The 16,490-nt window shown below is 31.5% G+C and overlaps 1 protein-coding gene and 1 long non-coding RNA gene across 3 annotated transcripts; both read right to left on the bottom strand.

The window, feature by feature from the left end:
• Positions 1-1,430: 1,430 nt before the first annotated feature.
• Positions 1,431-3,554, bottom strand: LOC107932585 (protein SHORT-ROOT). The gene has a single exon (XM_016864641.2). The coding sequence runs from the start codon at positions 3,214-3,216 to the stop codon at positions 1,642-1,644; it is 1,575 nt and encodes a 524-aa protein (XP_016720130.1). The 5' UTR covers positions 3,217-3,554; the 3' UTR covers positions 1,431-1,641.
• Positions 3,555-7,846: 4,292 nt separating this feature from the next.
• On the bottom strand, positions 7,847-12,987 carry LOC107932539 (uncharacterized). Of its 2 annotated transcripts, XR_001693426.2 has the most exons (6): positions 12,090-12,987; positions 11,719-11,992; positions 11,480-11,591; positions 9,799-11,371; positions 9,571-9,685; positions 7,847-8,673 (listed from the first exon to the last, which is right to left on the bottom strand). It is a non-coding gene; the product is annotated as an uncharacterized lncRNA (long non-coding RNA). The 2 variants fall into 2 exon arrangements; XR_001693425.2 differs by having other exon boundaries at positions 9,571-11,371; positions 12,694-12,987.
• Between the last annotated feature and the right edge of the window lie 3,503 nt (positions 12,988-16,490).

Below are 16,490 nucleotides of genomic sequence, written 5' to 3'. Positions count from 1 at the left end.
TATTAATATTATCAACTCTAAAAGCAAAAGAAAGTAAGGGGAAAAATGATAATCAGAAAAAAGTAGTACAAAAAAGATAGAAAGAAAAAATAATTTAAGATGAGAATTTAAAAAGAAAAAAAAATAAAAGAGTGGGTCTTATCAAAAGATAAAGATGTGAACCATCTTAAAAGAAGCTACCCCCACTATACATATTTAATTTTATTATTTATTTATTCGGGTCCGAGTCAATTTGGTATTCGATAAACATATTAAATTTTGATTAAATTTAAAATTAAATTGAGTTAGACTCTGAACAAAAATTGAGATAAAAACTCATTTTATATTATTTTTTTATTTATAAAATTCGAACTCAATACAAACTCATTCGATCTGATAAAATTTTGGGTTTTTATTTTTTAAAATTTTTTTCTTCTTAACTTTCTTTTTCCTTTTATGCGTGGGCCAAAAAGCAACACTTGTTAACGTTACCACACCACCATGAATGCACTTTTTTAGGTTATGGTGGGGGCTAACTTATATGTGGAAAAACCAAAGGCTTTCCCTTTCTAAGAATTAAAAGGTAAAAAGAAAATATTGATTTCATTTGTGTTTATAATTAAAATAAAAAAAGACATATTTTTCGGGTACAAAATATAATGGTAAATTTTTTTGGTCAAAATTAAAGTTCTCGAGTTATTGCAATTTCATCTATTGGAGAAACTTTTATCGTTATTAATGGTGAATTATAATACTTCCGTATTGAATTAGGATGACCATTTATCTCCCGATTATTTTACTAAAGAAATAAAGAAATAAAATAAATCAAAAATTAGTTCAATTAATCCTACAATTACAAAAAAATCCCCTAAATTGGAACCCAAATCCCCCAACCAATGGCCGTCCTAAGACTCTAAACTAGATAAAGACCTATTTCTATTTCTATTTATATTGAGATGGATAATTTATAAATTTAAACCCTTTATTTTAATTATCAAAATAATTAAAATTTCATAAGCTGATATCACCCTTTTACACCAAATACCAAACCCATTTTAAATTTGGACCTATTTGCAAACAATGATTTATAAAATTAAAGATTACTTAGTAATGCTAATTATTTAATTAGTCCAACACCAACCTTATGTTTTAGGCTAAGAATTTTTTTTTATTTTTGTCTTCAATTTGTGCAGGCCAAATATGGGGTCAAATTAAGTTGGTGGTATCGATTAAATTTTTAATTTTTGATAGGAAAATGAGCCAAAAAATTTATATAAATTCAATTAATATCGTTATTGTTATAATTTTTCTTTTGAAAATTATGAGATTTAATTTAATTAGTAATCCAATTAAGAAAATTAAAAATTTTCATTTGATGCAAAAACACAAAAAATTCTATATAATAATAAAAATAATCACAAAAATAAAAAAATAACAATATTTAATTATAATTAGTGAAAATAAATTTTTAATTACTCCCAATCCTATTGAAAATAAGCAAATTCTTGGCACTCCCCAATACCATATTATAAAGAAAAAAATACGCCAATCCACATTACACGTACGAGAAAAAAAACCATAACACACGTGTGAACCACTCCCCTTGCCATGCAACAAAAAGGAAAAGAAAAGAAAAACGCCATCTGCCACCGGTCGCCGTCGTCAAGGCCGCCATGCACTGGCCCAAACCACCACCTGATCTTTCCACGACAAGAATATTCCGGCGTCAGGGCATTGTGTCATCGACCAACCATCTTTATACCTTCTCAACAAGGCGCGCACATCATCACACACTTCATCACTCAAACCCACAGGACTGAACCCACTTGCATGGAACCGCCTTGACCAACGCGCGGCTGGTTCACGCCGCTCTATCGACTCTGACGGCGAACAAGCCACTAAGTCAACGATGGCCCGGCCGGCGGCTCGTTCAAGCATCAACTTTTCGTTGCTTGTTCTATTGAAACTTTCATCTAAAGCTTCAAAATAAACCCTGAACCATCTTAAACATTCATGGAAACCTTTAATGAAATCGACCCCATCGACACCGATATCGAGGTCGGCTTCTTCTTCTACGACGGTGATTACCCTCGGTTTTAATCGCCGGAAGCTCGATATAACGATGTCCCGACTAGTATCCATGATCGAATGTAATGTGCCAACACAGTTGATGGCTAAAGCTTCATCGTCTTTAACATCAAGGTTTGATAAATCTAAGTCATATAAATCACCGGTATGGTGTATAACATTGAATTTAAAAGGAACTCCCATTAATCTAGCGAATTTTTCCATCCTTTTACCTATTTCTTTCATCACTTTTTGGACGGCGGCTCCACCGCCGGATGTTGAAACGCAGCCGTTTTTGGTGGTGACGATAGTTGTAAGCCTTAAACTCGGCGTATCGTCACTACGGGTAGCTAGGGCTTCGAGTAAAGTAGGCCATTGAGTGCAATATGTATTGCTTATATCAATTATATGTAACTTACTTTCACCTTCAAAAGCTTCCATGATTGCACCATTACAAGCAACATGACCAAAAGTAGTCCATGGACTTACCTCTTGAAATTTCAATACCATCTTCCTCATTGATTCAAACGAACATGTTTTCTCCGATGCCGATGATAACGTCCGGTAACAACGCTCACCGGAATCCGTCATACGACTGAACAAAGCTTGAAGAAAATAAGAACTCAGTTTTTGATCAATATCACCGTAAGGTGAACCGAGTTCATTCAACATCCACATCAACTGTTGAACACGTCCACTGTTCCGATCAGCAATAGCCGTCGCCGTTTCCAACAACACATCGGTTGCCCACTTGCCGGAGAAATCAAAGTTGTTCAAATCACTAGCTGGAGATGAAAAAGAAAAAGCAGCAGTTGAATAATCAGAAGATTCAAAAGCATGAGTAGTGGTGGGGGTGGAAGTGTTAGTGGGAGTCGTAACGGCTGCTACTCCACCACCACCACCTCCGCCGCCTCCGACGGAGGAAGAATGGGTATGGGGCTGATTTTGTTGCTGGTAAGGATAATAAGGGTAATAATTCCTAGAAGAAGACGAAGAAAAGTCTTCTTCATCCATGAAAACGTTGAAGCATTCTTCGTTATCTTCTTCTTCTTGATGATGATGATGATAACGATGGTTTTGTTTTGAAGATCGAGAACTGCTTGATGTTCTACTAGAATTCAAAGATTGATCAGATGATTGAAGACTTACTAACCTAAACAAAGTATCCATCAAAAAAACATGAAAAACAAGACCCACATCAATGAAAATTTTAAGACTTTGGATTTAAGGTTGTCGGGGCAAGGGAACAGCTATAACAGTGATGAGAGTTTATGTTTTTTTTTTTGTTCTAACAGTATATACTAGATTGAAGAAAGGGGGGGGGATCTTAAAACTATATGATTTTGCTAATTGGGTTTTAAAATAAAAATAAAAATAAAAATAAATAGAATTAAGAAAAAGAAAGTAAAGAGGGCTGGGGAATCTATGTCGTGACAGTCAAAAATATGCTTTTCTTTTTGTATAATCGATGGAGGTGGCCGGTTAGTGGTGATGCCTTCTTTTTCTAGCTTAGCTTATTTCTTTTAGGGCATGCTTTTGTTTTTCTTTTTTTTTTTTAAGAAATTCCATGGAGGAATTGACTCATATAGGGGCTTTATTAGCATTTTTTGGGGTTTTATTTTTTATTACTATTTTTAATATTTTTACCGAATCATTCGGTTGAATAAAATATCGATTTTAATAAAAAGATTTAATCGACTTTTAAGTAAACTATTTGGAATTGAGAAAGAAAATTGACAATCGAACCAATTTATAAATTTTTTAGATTTGGATGAAAAAGTGAGAAAAAGAATGGATGTCATGAGATGGATTAGTTGGATAACCTTATTTTCTAATACAATAATCACTTATATAATAAATTATCCTTTTAATTTTATAATATTAGTACTAAGTTCAAATTATTACGATGGTTTATCAATTTAGACCTATTAACAAAAAGAAAACAATCAAATCATGTCAAATTGTACTAAAATGGATTAAATTATAAATTTCAACATAATAGAGGGGCTAAAACTACAATTAAACCCTAAGTTTTCATAATGTATATTTTAAGAGAGAGAGAGAGATGGGTATAGATTGAAGTGAGTGTAGGCGTGCGAAATGGGGGGTTAAGAAAGAGAGTAAAAGAGGGTAAAAGCTGCCGGCGTGCATGGGCAGCACCAAAACCCACCACCACCATCATCATCATCATCATCAATCCAATACAATACAATACCCCATTCTCTATTCACATTCTTTGCCTCCTAATCCCTCACAAAACCCTGCCAATTTTTATACTTTTCTTTTACCCTTTTTCTATACTAATTTATTATATTACACTATATCCCATACTCTACCAATTTGTCATTATAATAATACTATTGTATACTATATTCCATTGCAAAACACTACTACCCTTTCCCAGGGGCATATGCATTGCACCCTTGCTTTCCTTTCCTTTCCTTTCTTTTATCATCCAATAGTATACACATCTTATCGGTTCGAGATATTCCGGTGTTTGATAGTTATATTGAGTTTCGATAAAATTTCAAGTGAGGTTGAATTAGACCCTTTAAACGGGGGAATAAAGTTTTTCTAGCAACGTTGTTTTCTTTATTCACAATATTCGAACTTGAAACCTTACTCGAGGAGTTAGGACATCGAACTTCTTACTATTTGACTGTAGTCATTAAAAAATAGGTATGCATATACCCTTTTTCTTTTTTCAATGTCATTGTATTTTCCGATTGTTTTCTTCATCTACGAGAATCAAATCTAAAACCTTGATTAAGGATATCAATTTCTTCACTATTTGATTCAACAAATATTAATATACCCTTTCTATAACAATTCAAGTTTGTTTTATAACTGATTTTTTATGCTATAATTTTATTCACTATAACAACAATCATAAAGTATGAAATACACTCTTTATTAAAATAGATCTCTATAATAACTCATTGTCTTAAATTTTAGTAAAATTAATTTTATTCTTAAGTGAAATAAAAATAATAAAATTTAATTAGGATATTTTTCAATAAAATATTTAAATTTTATATAAAAATATACTAATTATATTTTTATTAAATGATAATAATCTTTAATAAATAAAATTATTTTTGTAAATTTTATCAAAAATATAATCTAAATCTCAAATGTTGTTATAGGTATTTCGAATGTTATTATAAATGTATAACATCTTCCTCTCTATAACATCCAAAATTTTAACAGCTAAATAAAGCTGTTATAGAAAAGTTTAACCGTACCTTTCTTCCAATGTTATGTAGCATAATTTTCTCCGTCCACGTAAATCAAACCCGAAATCATAATTTAAAACATTAAACTCTTTCAATATCACTGTCCCCCAAAATCTTGCAAATCAAAATATCAAAACTCGATCCCCCTAATGATTTCACCACCTTTAAAACACACACATACACATATATTCATGCATATATCCATATAACCTTGAACTAAGGGTTGGGAAAAGAGAGATTTATGGTGTGTAAATATATTGTTTGTGTATTGGAAGGTTCCCAATTTCTGTCCTTATCTTTGGGGGGGGGGTTGAAGGGGTCAAGGCAAAATAGTAGTGGGTGAAGGGGTATGAGAAGAGAGTTTTAGGATTTAGGGTTAGGGGTAGGAGTGTTTATTATGTTGTTTTATTTGTTTCTCCAATGTGAAGGGGTGGCTTAGGCTATGCATTTATTTTGCTGTGGAGATATTCTCATGTGTTGTTCTTTCTTTGTCGTCCTCGATTTTATTCAACAATCATTAGGGGGAAATTGCTGGCTTTGGACCCTTTGTCCCTAGTCAAGATGAGTGCTTGCAGACAACTACTGATTTCAACTCATTTTTCTTATACCTTCCATTTCACCATATGTATACTCAATAGTACTGATCGGGTTCTGATTTTGATTTTGTATATAGTGAAAAAAACAAAGAAATAAAATAAAGTAGTGTTGGAACTCAATTCCCGAGAACCAAAGTATATTTTCTCCTGCTCAAAATGTTCCAAGTTGCCAACCCCATTGCCCAAAGCTATCTAGCTAACTTAATTAGGATTTAATATAATTAGTTAAATAGTTTAACTACTAATTTTTAAAAAAAAACATTTAATGCATATTTTTTAATATATCAAATTTTCTGTGATACAATGATAGTGCAAATGAATTAGATGATAATATATTATAAAAAAAAATTAAAGTTAAATCAATTTAACTTCATGTTTAAAGATGCAACGTTATTTAATTTATTGATAATATGTAAAATTATACGTTATTAATATATTAAATATTAAATATTATTATAATTAACATTTTCACATATATATTATAAAGTTCTGAGTTGGTGTAATGGGTTAACTATATATCCATTCATCTGAGAAAAGATAAAAATACCCTAAGTATGGTGCAACTTTAAAACTTATGGTCAGCAGCTATTCCCTTAATGGGTCTGCAGAATATGGAGGATTAATTATTAGGTTCGCTCTAGTAGATATATTGAGAAATCAACAAAAAAAAATACATTCACTTTTCAAAGTAAATTGTATTACTTTGAGGGTGCTTTTATTATTTTATATTTTTTATATAAAAAAAATACTCATAATAAGATTTGAACTAACGCCTCATTAATTTTACATTTATATACTTTACTATTCAACTAAAGCTTTATCTATTACTTAAATAAACTCCTTTTATAAATATACCTATTACATAAATTTATTTTTCACCTATAACATGAATGTGTCATAATCTAATATATATATATATATAAATAATGAATCTAAAAGATTAAAATAAAGCTTAAACCATGGGATGTTTGATGGAGTTGTGGGGCCAAATTTTGTTCACATGATTTTTGCTTTTTTGGATTATAGAAACAAGACTGTGAGGTGAAATGTCACACTACCTCAACCATAAAAGAAATTTTGCTTTAGATTATTTGGGAAGGTGATGATGGCCAACTTGTTAATTTTCTAACACCTTTTTTATTTTTATTGTGTTCTTTTCCCTGTTTCATTAGTTTATTGTTTTAATACCTTATAAATTACATAATTGAAAAAAAGTAACTATAAACTTATAAATTTCATAAAGCACGTTTCATAGATTCGAATCTAAATTCGTATAATCTCACTCTTAAATGAGTAATATTTGAATTTATCAAGAGAATGAGATTAATTGATTGAGAAGCCCATTCCAACTTAATGTAGAAAATACGAAAATAATTTATTAAAATCGATTTAATCAAGTCTTTAAACCAATATTATTCAATTAAGCTAAGTTAGTCAAATCAATTATGATGAATAATTCAACTTGGAGGTGATTAAATTAAAATAGGTCAAGTTGGTGATTATTTGGTCTATGAATTTTCATAACTAAAACCAACTTAATTTTTTAAATATATAGTAAATTTTGAACCAAAACCTAAACTGATTTCCATTTGTGTTTTTATTTATCATGCTTCAAACCGACTGACGTTAAAATCAGTTCAGATAAATTAATTATGACTTAAATTGGTAAAATCAAATTTTCTATCATGGTATATTTTTTAGCTATTCAACTAATTGAGTTGAATTGTCTTGGTTTACACTTTACACCTTTATTTTCCTTTTTGAATAGTCTACCATATCTTTTAACCACACAAGTCTGATTTATATAAAAAAAATGATAAAATTTGTGGAATTCAAAAACCCTTTATTTCCCCATACCTTGATAGAATGATGGATGAAAATAATAAGGTCAAAAGCAAAAACTGTCACAGTCTTATGTTAATAAAAGAAGGACTAAGATGTAAAAGAAAGAAAAGAAAAGAAAAGAAAAAAAGAAGTAACTGTGAGTCTGTGTGACCACAGAAAGGACATGGTTTCTGAGTTAATCAAATTTTTGCCTGAAACATGCTTTCCTCATGGCCTTTATACAAAACATTAACCCCACCATAACCTGAGCTAATATCAAAAGAAGTATATAATATATATACATATATATATGCACCAAAGTTATGAACTATATTATATATATACACATCAAACCTGGCCAAAGATAACTTTAGTGGACCTGCAAAAAGAAATATAAGATGGGGTTTGATTTTGCCTGACATGGCTTAACACCATTAGTCACCAAAGCTGTAGTTGCAGTTGGACCCCCCCTCCCCTAACCTCTCACTTTCCCTTTCCGTTTCCCTGACTTTTCTTTTGCAACTAATCTGTTTGATTACTATATACATTTATTTTTTCTCCTTGATGATGTTTAAGAGGCCCCTACCTGTTGGATTAATAACTAAGAGTTCCTTAAGATCTGTCTTAAGTACTTTCGGTTTTCAATCATAAAATCGATACCTATGAGATTCGAATGAATTAATTTCATGGGAAAAAGACACTAAATTTTTGTTTCCACAATCTTATGAGAAACAAGTTGTTGATCAATAGTGGAAAAAATGTAGCAGGTGTTAAAACTTGAAGGACAATGGAAAAGAAAAGAGGAAAAAGCAAATTTCTACCTCTTTTAAAGTTGGGTAGAAAATCAGCTTTAAAGCAAAAAGCAGCCTGCCCTTCTTCTTCTTATTCTGAAGAGTTTGAGTAGATACATACAATCAAAGACAGCTTGAAAGATGAATTCTGAATTGACATACTCATTATGTTATCAGAAACTGTAAAAAAAGAAAAAAGATAAAAAAGTGAGAAATAATAATAATAATACACAATCCATCAAAAAAATGAAAAAACGCACATCAGTTTGACATGGATGTTACATGTGCAAGTTTATACTATTATGTATAATAAATATTATAATGAAAGGGATTAAAAGTATGTCATATGTTGTACTATTTTTTCAGTTCATTATGTAATATCTCTTAATCTAAAAAATTATATGAACGAGAACACAAGTATATTTTCAGTTGATAAATAACAAGATAATGTTTTATTTAGTAAATTTGTGAAAATTTTCTGTTCTTTCCAAAGTTAACATCAATGCATAAAATAATATTCCAATTCATCTGAAGCTATATTTCCATCTTTCTTTTCCTGTTTTAGTTTTAATAATCATTTTTATTCAGAAAATGATTTGGTGGAGATGAGTAACAAAGGAAAACTTAAAGCTGCAATCATATAAGCTTAAAAAGGGTGACAAACTCACCGACGATGAAGATAATTAAAGAGTTTTGCTGTGGAAGAATATGTTTAAAACCCATTCTTTACTTACAGAATGATTGATTCAAGTTTTCACCGAAAGTTGACAATCATTTCCAATAAAGAAGTTTTTTCCCCCAGTAAAAGAACAGAAAAAAATATTGTCCAGAAAAGCACTGAAAATCAGCTCATGAAGTTGTGGTTAGACAACGTCAAGAATGACATTTTAAGTTGGAAATTAATATTGGCTAGCAATGTCACTAAATAGAAGTGGTCCATATTGGCTATTTCTAGCTACTCTACGAGTTAGAAAAAGGCATTCATTCTCAAAAGTGTTTTTTCTTTGTAATGCATAAAACTAATACGGGGAAGATAGTGTCAACTGGAAACATCCAAAAACTTAAGAAAAAACTGACCTGTTTAGTTGAGAATTCTGCAGCTGGTGGGCCACCAATTGTCTGTCTTTTATCCAACTGCCATATAATCATATTGTCTTCTCTGGATATTGACGTAGAGCAATGAGCAAAGATTCTAAGAGTGAATAGCAAAATGGAGAAAACATAAGTTCTTTGGAAATGTATTTGTAAGATGTCAGATAATTGAGTGTCAAATGGACCATCTTTTTTTCTTTTAAACGCACAAACCTCAGAGATTTGATAGATTTTAGGATGATCTGATTTCCACTGTCTTTTATATAGTGTTTTGTTTTGTAAGTACAGCAGTAGTAACCATTTCCAATTCTCTAAATGCTAACTCAGCAGCAAAATCCCTGCTGATGCCAATCCAACCTGAGAAAACTGGTAATCTGTTTGATGTGTGGAGGATGTGGCTAATCAATACCTTGTGGGCTGACAATTGTTGACATTAAAAATAAGCTTAACATGTAACTGATTGCGTGGACAATATCGTATGCAATTAATCACTGCATAGTTCATCAGTCTCACAACCCTATACTAGATATAAGGCAGGACCTTGAGTTTACAGCATAATTGTCAATCAATTAGTAAAAGGATTCAAGTAATGCATGTAGCAACCACAGTATGATCCCTACCAAATGAAACCTAGAAAGGAATTTCCATCCTGACTTGTCAGTGTGCAGTTCAAGAAAGGTTTGAACTCATTCCACAAGTTCAGATACATTATTCTGTAGTACAGAATAGATGGTTTTAATGAAAGCTGCAGCAGTATGAGAATTAATCATATTCTCAAGGAAAACTCCTATATGAAAATACTGGCATACAACTTATACACGAAAAATTGCTAAAAGACAGTCACGCTTACCTGACATCTGAACCTGTTGTGAACCAGTCAAAAGGGATCACCAGCATGTGGCAGGCATGCAATGTGTCAAAAGTTAACTTCTTCTATAGCAATGAACTGAGAATGAGCATTGATGGAGCTCCACATTGCTTGAGACTCAAATTGTGCAGGAAATTGTATGAATGCGAGTAAAATTATGCTGGTCACAGAAGGCCATACACATGGGATGTCCCAACAAATGCTAGAGCAGGTATACAGAATTGTAATTTTAAATACATTATTGAAAAGGGGAAATGTACCTTGGGTCCCAACTAGCATTTTGAAAGAAACTGGTTTGGAAGAAACAAGTACAGAATGGAAAAGAAACCAGAAAACTTAGAAAACACATCCAATTTCATGGAAATCAAAGTTCAGAGAAAGAGAGATCATTTGGACAAAATCAGTTTCTTATAATTGAATAACAGGGAATAAAAGTGTTATCTTATGAGAACTGAAAGGAAAAAAAAATCTGATCCATATTCATTACAACTTCATTTATACGACCAAATACAAGTGAAAGGAAGGATGCTGATTTTTCCTTCCTCTTCTTTTTACCACCTTATTTCACAATGCTGATTTACATTACCTCTACCAGCATATCCATTGTATATAAGCATGGTTCTTACTGACAGAAAAAGAAATCTGAGTTCTTCCATTGAATCTCTCACTCCAAAGCACAATCTCCATCATTTAAAACAGGAGTAAAGCATTAGGGAAAAACACCAAGAACAGAATTCTTTTTAGTTCTCCACCTGTAACTTTCCCTCTTATTGTTATAGAAACTGCTGTTAGACTGGTATCAGCAGCAGCAGTCTCACTCCGCTACTCCTAGCCTTTTAAATACTTAACAATCCCACCCACGGCTTCAGATTATACTGTTCCAGTACCTGGATTGCTATATCAAGGCCCAACCTTATCCTGGAATTGAAAGAAATACAAATTGATCAGCTTTGGAGAAGAACGTAACCTGGAAAAGCAAAAGAGACTAGAATAAAGAATCTCAGAATTAGGGGTCCAGAAACTAACATTATCTTCATCCTCAGCAGTATTCTCACCTTTTCCCTTCTCTGCCTCTCCCTCTTCCTCTGGTTCCATGTGTGGAATCACAAAGATTGTGACTAATTATTTTAATCTCCTCCTGCACAAGCAATGGAAGGAAAACACTCAGAAATTAGGCTTGGAACAGAAGGTATCTAGTGGCAAAACCTTCTGATACAGATGCTTAAATGCTACAGGGACATTCCAGAGGCATTACGAAAACTCACCAGAGGTTGATCATTGTCATCGACAGGAACCTTCTCCATAGCTGATACTATGAACATCACCAGAAACTGTCCGTTTGATGTTTATTTGATTTGCAGAGTTGTAGAGAATGAGAGACTGGGAGTCATTTGTGTGAAGGTCACTGTTTACATACTAACAACACTTTTCCTGAGTGAACAACTTAAAGTCCATTTTCAAAAGACTTTAACCACATGGATTCACTTCCTCTGCCAGCAACAGTTGAATCACCACCTTGAATCATAAAATTCCTACAAACTACAAACCAGTAGGTATAACTTCATCAGCTTGAGTCAACCTATTAAGCCAAGTAATGACGAAAGATAGAATTTGAGCTGCGCAATTGTCACCATACTGAATATTTCTATTGAAGGCCACTCCATTGTAGTAACCACAGTCACAATGAGTGACGAAGTTCTCACGTGTCCTTGCAGGTATGTCAGTGTGTCCTCATAAGAAATTCAATGTTAAAACAGACCAAGGCTCAAATTGTTTAGAAATCTTAGAGTCATTTTCTACGTGCTATAAACTCATCGCGGATCTAAAACAATTACTAAGAATCGAAAGCCGTGATCATCTCCATCGGGAGATGTCCTTTTCCCACTTTCTAGATAATTAATATAATAACTCTCATATGAGCTTAACACTACCAACTGATTGATGTAGACTGATAGTTATTGTAGGTCATTACCACCACCAATGTCTAATCAACAAATCAACACCAAAACGTCACTAAAGGAGTACCAGTAAAACAAGCAACAAATGAAAATAAAAAAGATGCAGATTATTATACCGAAGACCTTGCCATTCTTCGTGCATTACTGATATATATTAAAGGGCGTAAGTCTAGGACTAACTAAGAAAAACCATAAAAAAATAGAAAATTAAAATGATGCTAGTCGATAAGCATAAATTTTAATAGAGATATAAACAAATGTAAAGCGGAGAACGAGGCATACCGGCGTTTGAAAATTGTCCCATTTTCTTTAGATTAAGCGCCGTCGCCCCGGTCCGTCTTCGTCATGAACATTCGATCTTTACAGTGCTGTTTCTTTTCCCATCTTCGCGAAGCTTTTCAGGGATGATACAGTGTTAGGATTTCTGGTTTTGAATAGCTTTGTATTGTTGGAATTAATGAAACTGAGTTTGGAGAGATTGCTAGGGTTTATGATTTGGGGATCTTAGTAGGGTTTTGACACTCGACGATTTGAGTCAGACGGTGAGTTCTCTGATTGGCGGTTCTGGTAATTAGTTAATTACCTACCTTTTGAATTGGCAAGTAATACCCCCGTTTAATTCCTGTTAAAAAAGAGTAAATTATATCGTTGGTCACTCAACTTTCATAAATTTTTATTTTGGGTATTAAAAATAAAAAGTTTGCAATATGAGCACTGCCGTTACATAGTTTTATAATTTAATCAATATGGTTATATGCTTTTATCATTTTAGTCGTCCGTTGTTAATTTGTCATTAGAAAAACTCATTTTAATCACTCAATTTTAGCAAATTTTCATTTTGATAGCTCAATTTTTTTAGAATTAATTCTATTTTTTCAAAAAAAAAACTTCGACTTTTACAGAGAATTGAGTTATTCAACTACTAAAATGAAACCCAAATTTCTCACATGTAACTTAATTACATGTAAAACCTTAGGTTTTTCCCTACAAAAATATAAGGATTTCCTTATAAAACCTAATATTTTTCTCTTTTACTAAAAACATTAAAGCTCCGTTTGTTTCACTGAAAATGGCTTCCGGAAAATATTTTCTGGAAAAGCTAATATTTTCTGGTGTTTGGATGAATCTGTGTAAAATATTTTCTTTTGTTTGGCAGGTTCTTTAAAAATATTTCATAAAAGTCGTTTTCAATTAAACAAACATACATTTGAGATTTTATTTTTATTTTTTCATTGTTTAATTGAGTTTATTTTATATCTGTCTGAAACCTTTTTTTTTGTTTTGGGAAAAAAATAAAAATTAGTTTTCAATAAAATTTGGAAAATTGGGAGTCGCCACCAATCTTTTATTAAGGTGTGATTGAGTCACCTAAAAACGACTTTGGTCTACGAATTTCAGAAAAACGGGTTCGGGAGTCAGTTACGTATGAGGAAAGATTAGCACCCTCATTACGCCCAAAAATTGGTACCTAGTTAATTAATTAATGTCTTAATATTGAAAATTTGAAAAATATAATCCTTAGCAAAAACTCTTAAACGTTACGTATTAAGACCCTTATCATTTCAGAGAAAGAAAATGCCACACCCAATGCGTTAGGGCACGACATTCTAATTTCCTCAAAAATGAATTAGGCCAGAATACTCGTGTAATAAAAAATTTAAAAGAATATACATTTATTCAAGATTTAAGAAATCGCGGCCCAATATGTTAGGGCACAATTCCTCCAAAATCCCAAACTCGGAATATTTCCTTTATTATTTTTTAGAAAAAATCTTCATTTCGAGAAATTAATGCGTCACATCCAATACGTTAGGACACAACATGTTGAATTCCCAATAATGAGTTCTTATTTTTTTATTAAAGAAAAATGCTCGATTGTTAGATTTAACGAAGAAAATCGGAACCCAATACGTTAGGGCTCAATTTCCTTGAAAATCCTAAATACAAGCATTATCTCAATTTTGAAAATTTTGAAATCGAGGGAAAAATGATGTGATGCTACATTAAATATACAATGCAATAATAAATATTACGATGGCATAGAAATAATATGAATAAATGAATAAACAAAATCGATAACAATAATCCATGACATGCAAAATATTAAATGTAAACACAATTATATAACGAAAGGAGGAAAGCCAACCAAATAAATGAAGAAAATAATATATATAATATGAACATAGAAATTATGAAGATTAAAATATACATATGATTTACAAATAAATTTTTGGGTTATGGAATGTATATATATGCAATACATAATATTTATGAATATAAAGAAAAATAGATAAACATAAATAGATGATAAAATAGGTGTTTAAATATATATATATATTTGAGCCTTTAAAAAAAAAGAGAATAAATGTCCATATGGATATAAACAAAACATTTGTTAAAATATATATACATATGTACATATAAAAAATAATGATAATAATAATTACATTATAGAAAATATACATATATATAGGAAAATAAATGGATACATAAAAAGTATATATATATATAAAAATATTAAATAATAATTACAATATTAAAAAAATATACGTACATATAAAAATATTTGTTTAAAATAAATAAATAAATAAATAAAAACAACAAATATATATATAAATAACTAATAAAAAAATAAAAGAAATAATTACATTATGGAAGTTAATTAATTTAAAAAAAGAAAAAAAAATTAAATTGAACTGAATATGAAAAATCTGGAGGAAAATCTGCAAATAAATAAAACTCAAAGGATTAAATTGAACACATGAATTACATAGAGGGGCTGGAAGGGAAAATTTCCCCTCTCCTCTAAAACGGCGTCGTTCCAACGGGGCTAAATTGAAATTGAAAGCAAATTAAAGGGCTAATTCTAAAAAGATAAAAAAAACTAATTGTAAAACATTAAAAAGGCAGAGGGGCTAAAAGCGCAATTTACCCCTCCGCTGAAAAACACGCGGATCCCCTTTCGGGTCGGGTCGGGTCGCGTTAATCTGGGCCAATACGACGTCGTCTCGACGTCTATAGTCTCTGCTCAAAACGGTACCGTACTATTTAAACTACTTTTTCCCAAAAAATACATTATTTGCAACCATTTTCAAAAAAAAAAGTTTGATGCTCCTCTGCTAGGGTTTCATTTCTAGCCTTGCCACCGCCTAACCTCCGCCGTGCTCCCACCGTGAACGATGGTCAGAACCTCACCCTAAAGGGGTTTTTCGGCTCCTTTTCCCGCGGATCTGAAGGCCAAGGTAATTCCTTCTTCCTTTTCCCTTTACCTTCCGTATAAACAAGTAAATAAATCGAATCGACGAACAGAAACAAAGAAAATAAATCGCTACCTTTTCTTTATTTTGTTTTTCGTTGATCGATATTGCTGTAATATGCGTTTTTTTATTGATTTCTCCGAAAAAAATCCCTTTTTTTACAGTATGTTTAATGGCTTCTTATAGCCATAATAAAATAAAAATAAAGAAACTAATCGCTATTGATTCGAAATCTTTGATTTCTTTCCTTTTTTCCTGTTTCTTGCTATGCAGATGAAGATCCATGGAGATTCGGCCTACATGGGAGATTGGAGTTGCGGCACTGTTGAAGATTAGAAACCCTAGAGTTTCTGACGATTTTGGGCCACCGCAAATTGGGCCTGTGTTTTATTTTGGTTTGGGTCCCATTTTGTTGTAATTGGACTGTGTCTTTATTTGGGGCCCTTTTATTATTTGTACCCGGGCAAAATTTAGGCATTACAATATCTATAATTTTATATTTTACATTGTTTTTACATATATTAAAAATATTTTGTTAAATTTAAGTTCATTGCAACGATAATTTTTTAGTTACATGACTACCAACTGAGTATTTTTTTTATTTAAAAATGTGACATTAACAAAATTGACAAAAAAAATCAACAATGTCAGCGGTTGGACTTGATTTTCAAATCTGGAAAGCAGAGGGACTAAATGCTTGAAAATAAAAGTACAAAAACTAAATTGCAAATTTGTGAAGAGTATATAGACTTATGACATATTTTAACATTTATATTACAAAACATTTATTATTAATATATTTATAATTGTAATAAATATTTA

Source organism: Gossypium hirsutum, chromosome D03 (assembly GCF_007990345.1).
Source record: "Gossypium hirsutum isolate 1008001.06 chromosome D03, Gossypium_hirsutum_v2.1, whole genome shotgun sequence".
NCBI classification, from domain to species: Eukaryota; Viridiplantae; Streptophyta; class Magnoliopsida; order Malvales; family Malvaceae; genus Gossypium; species Gossypium hirsutum.
This window is presented reverse-complemented; position numbering and strand designations above follow the sequence as displayed.

Bases quoted from the DNA above. Each gene is read 5' to 3' on its own strand.
- LOC107932585 (XM_016864641.2), bottom strand. From the start codon at position 3,216: ATGGATACTTTGTTTAGGTTAGTAAGTCTTCAATCATCTGATCAATCT.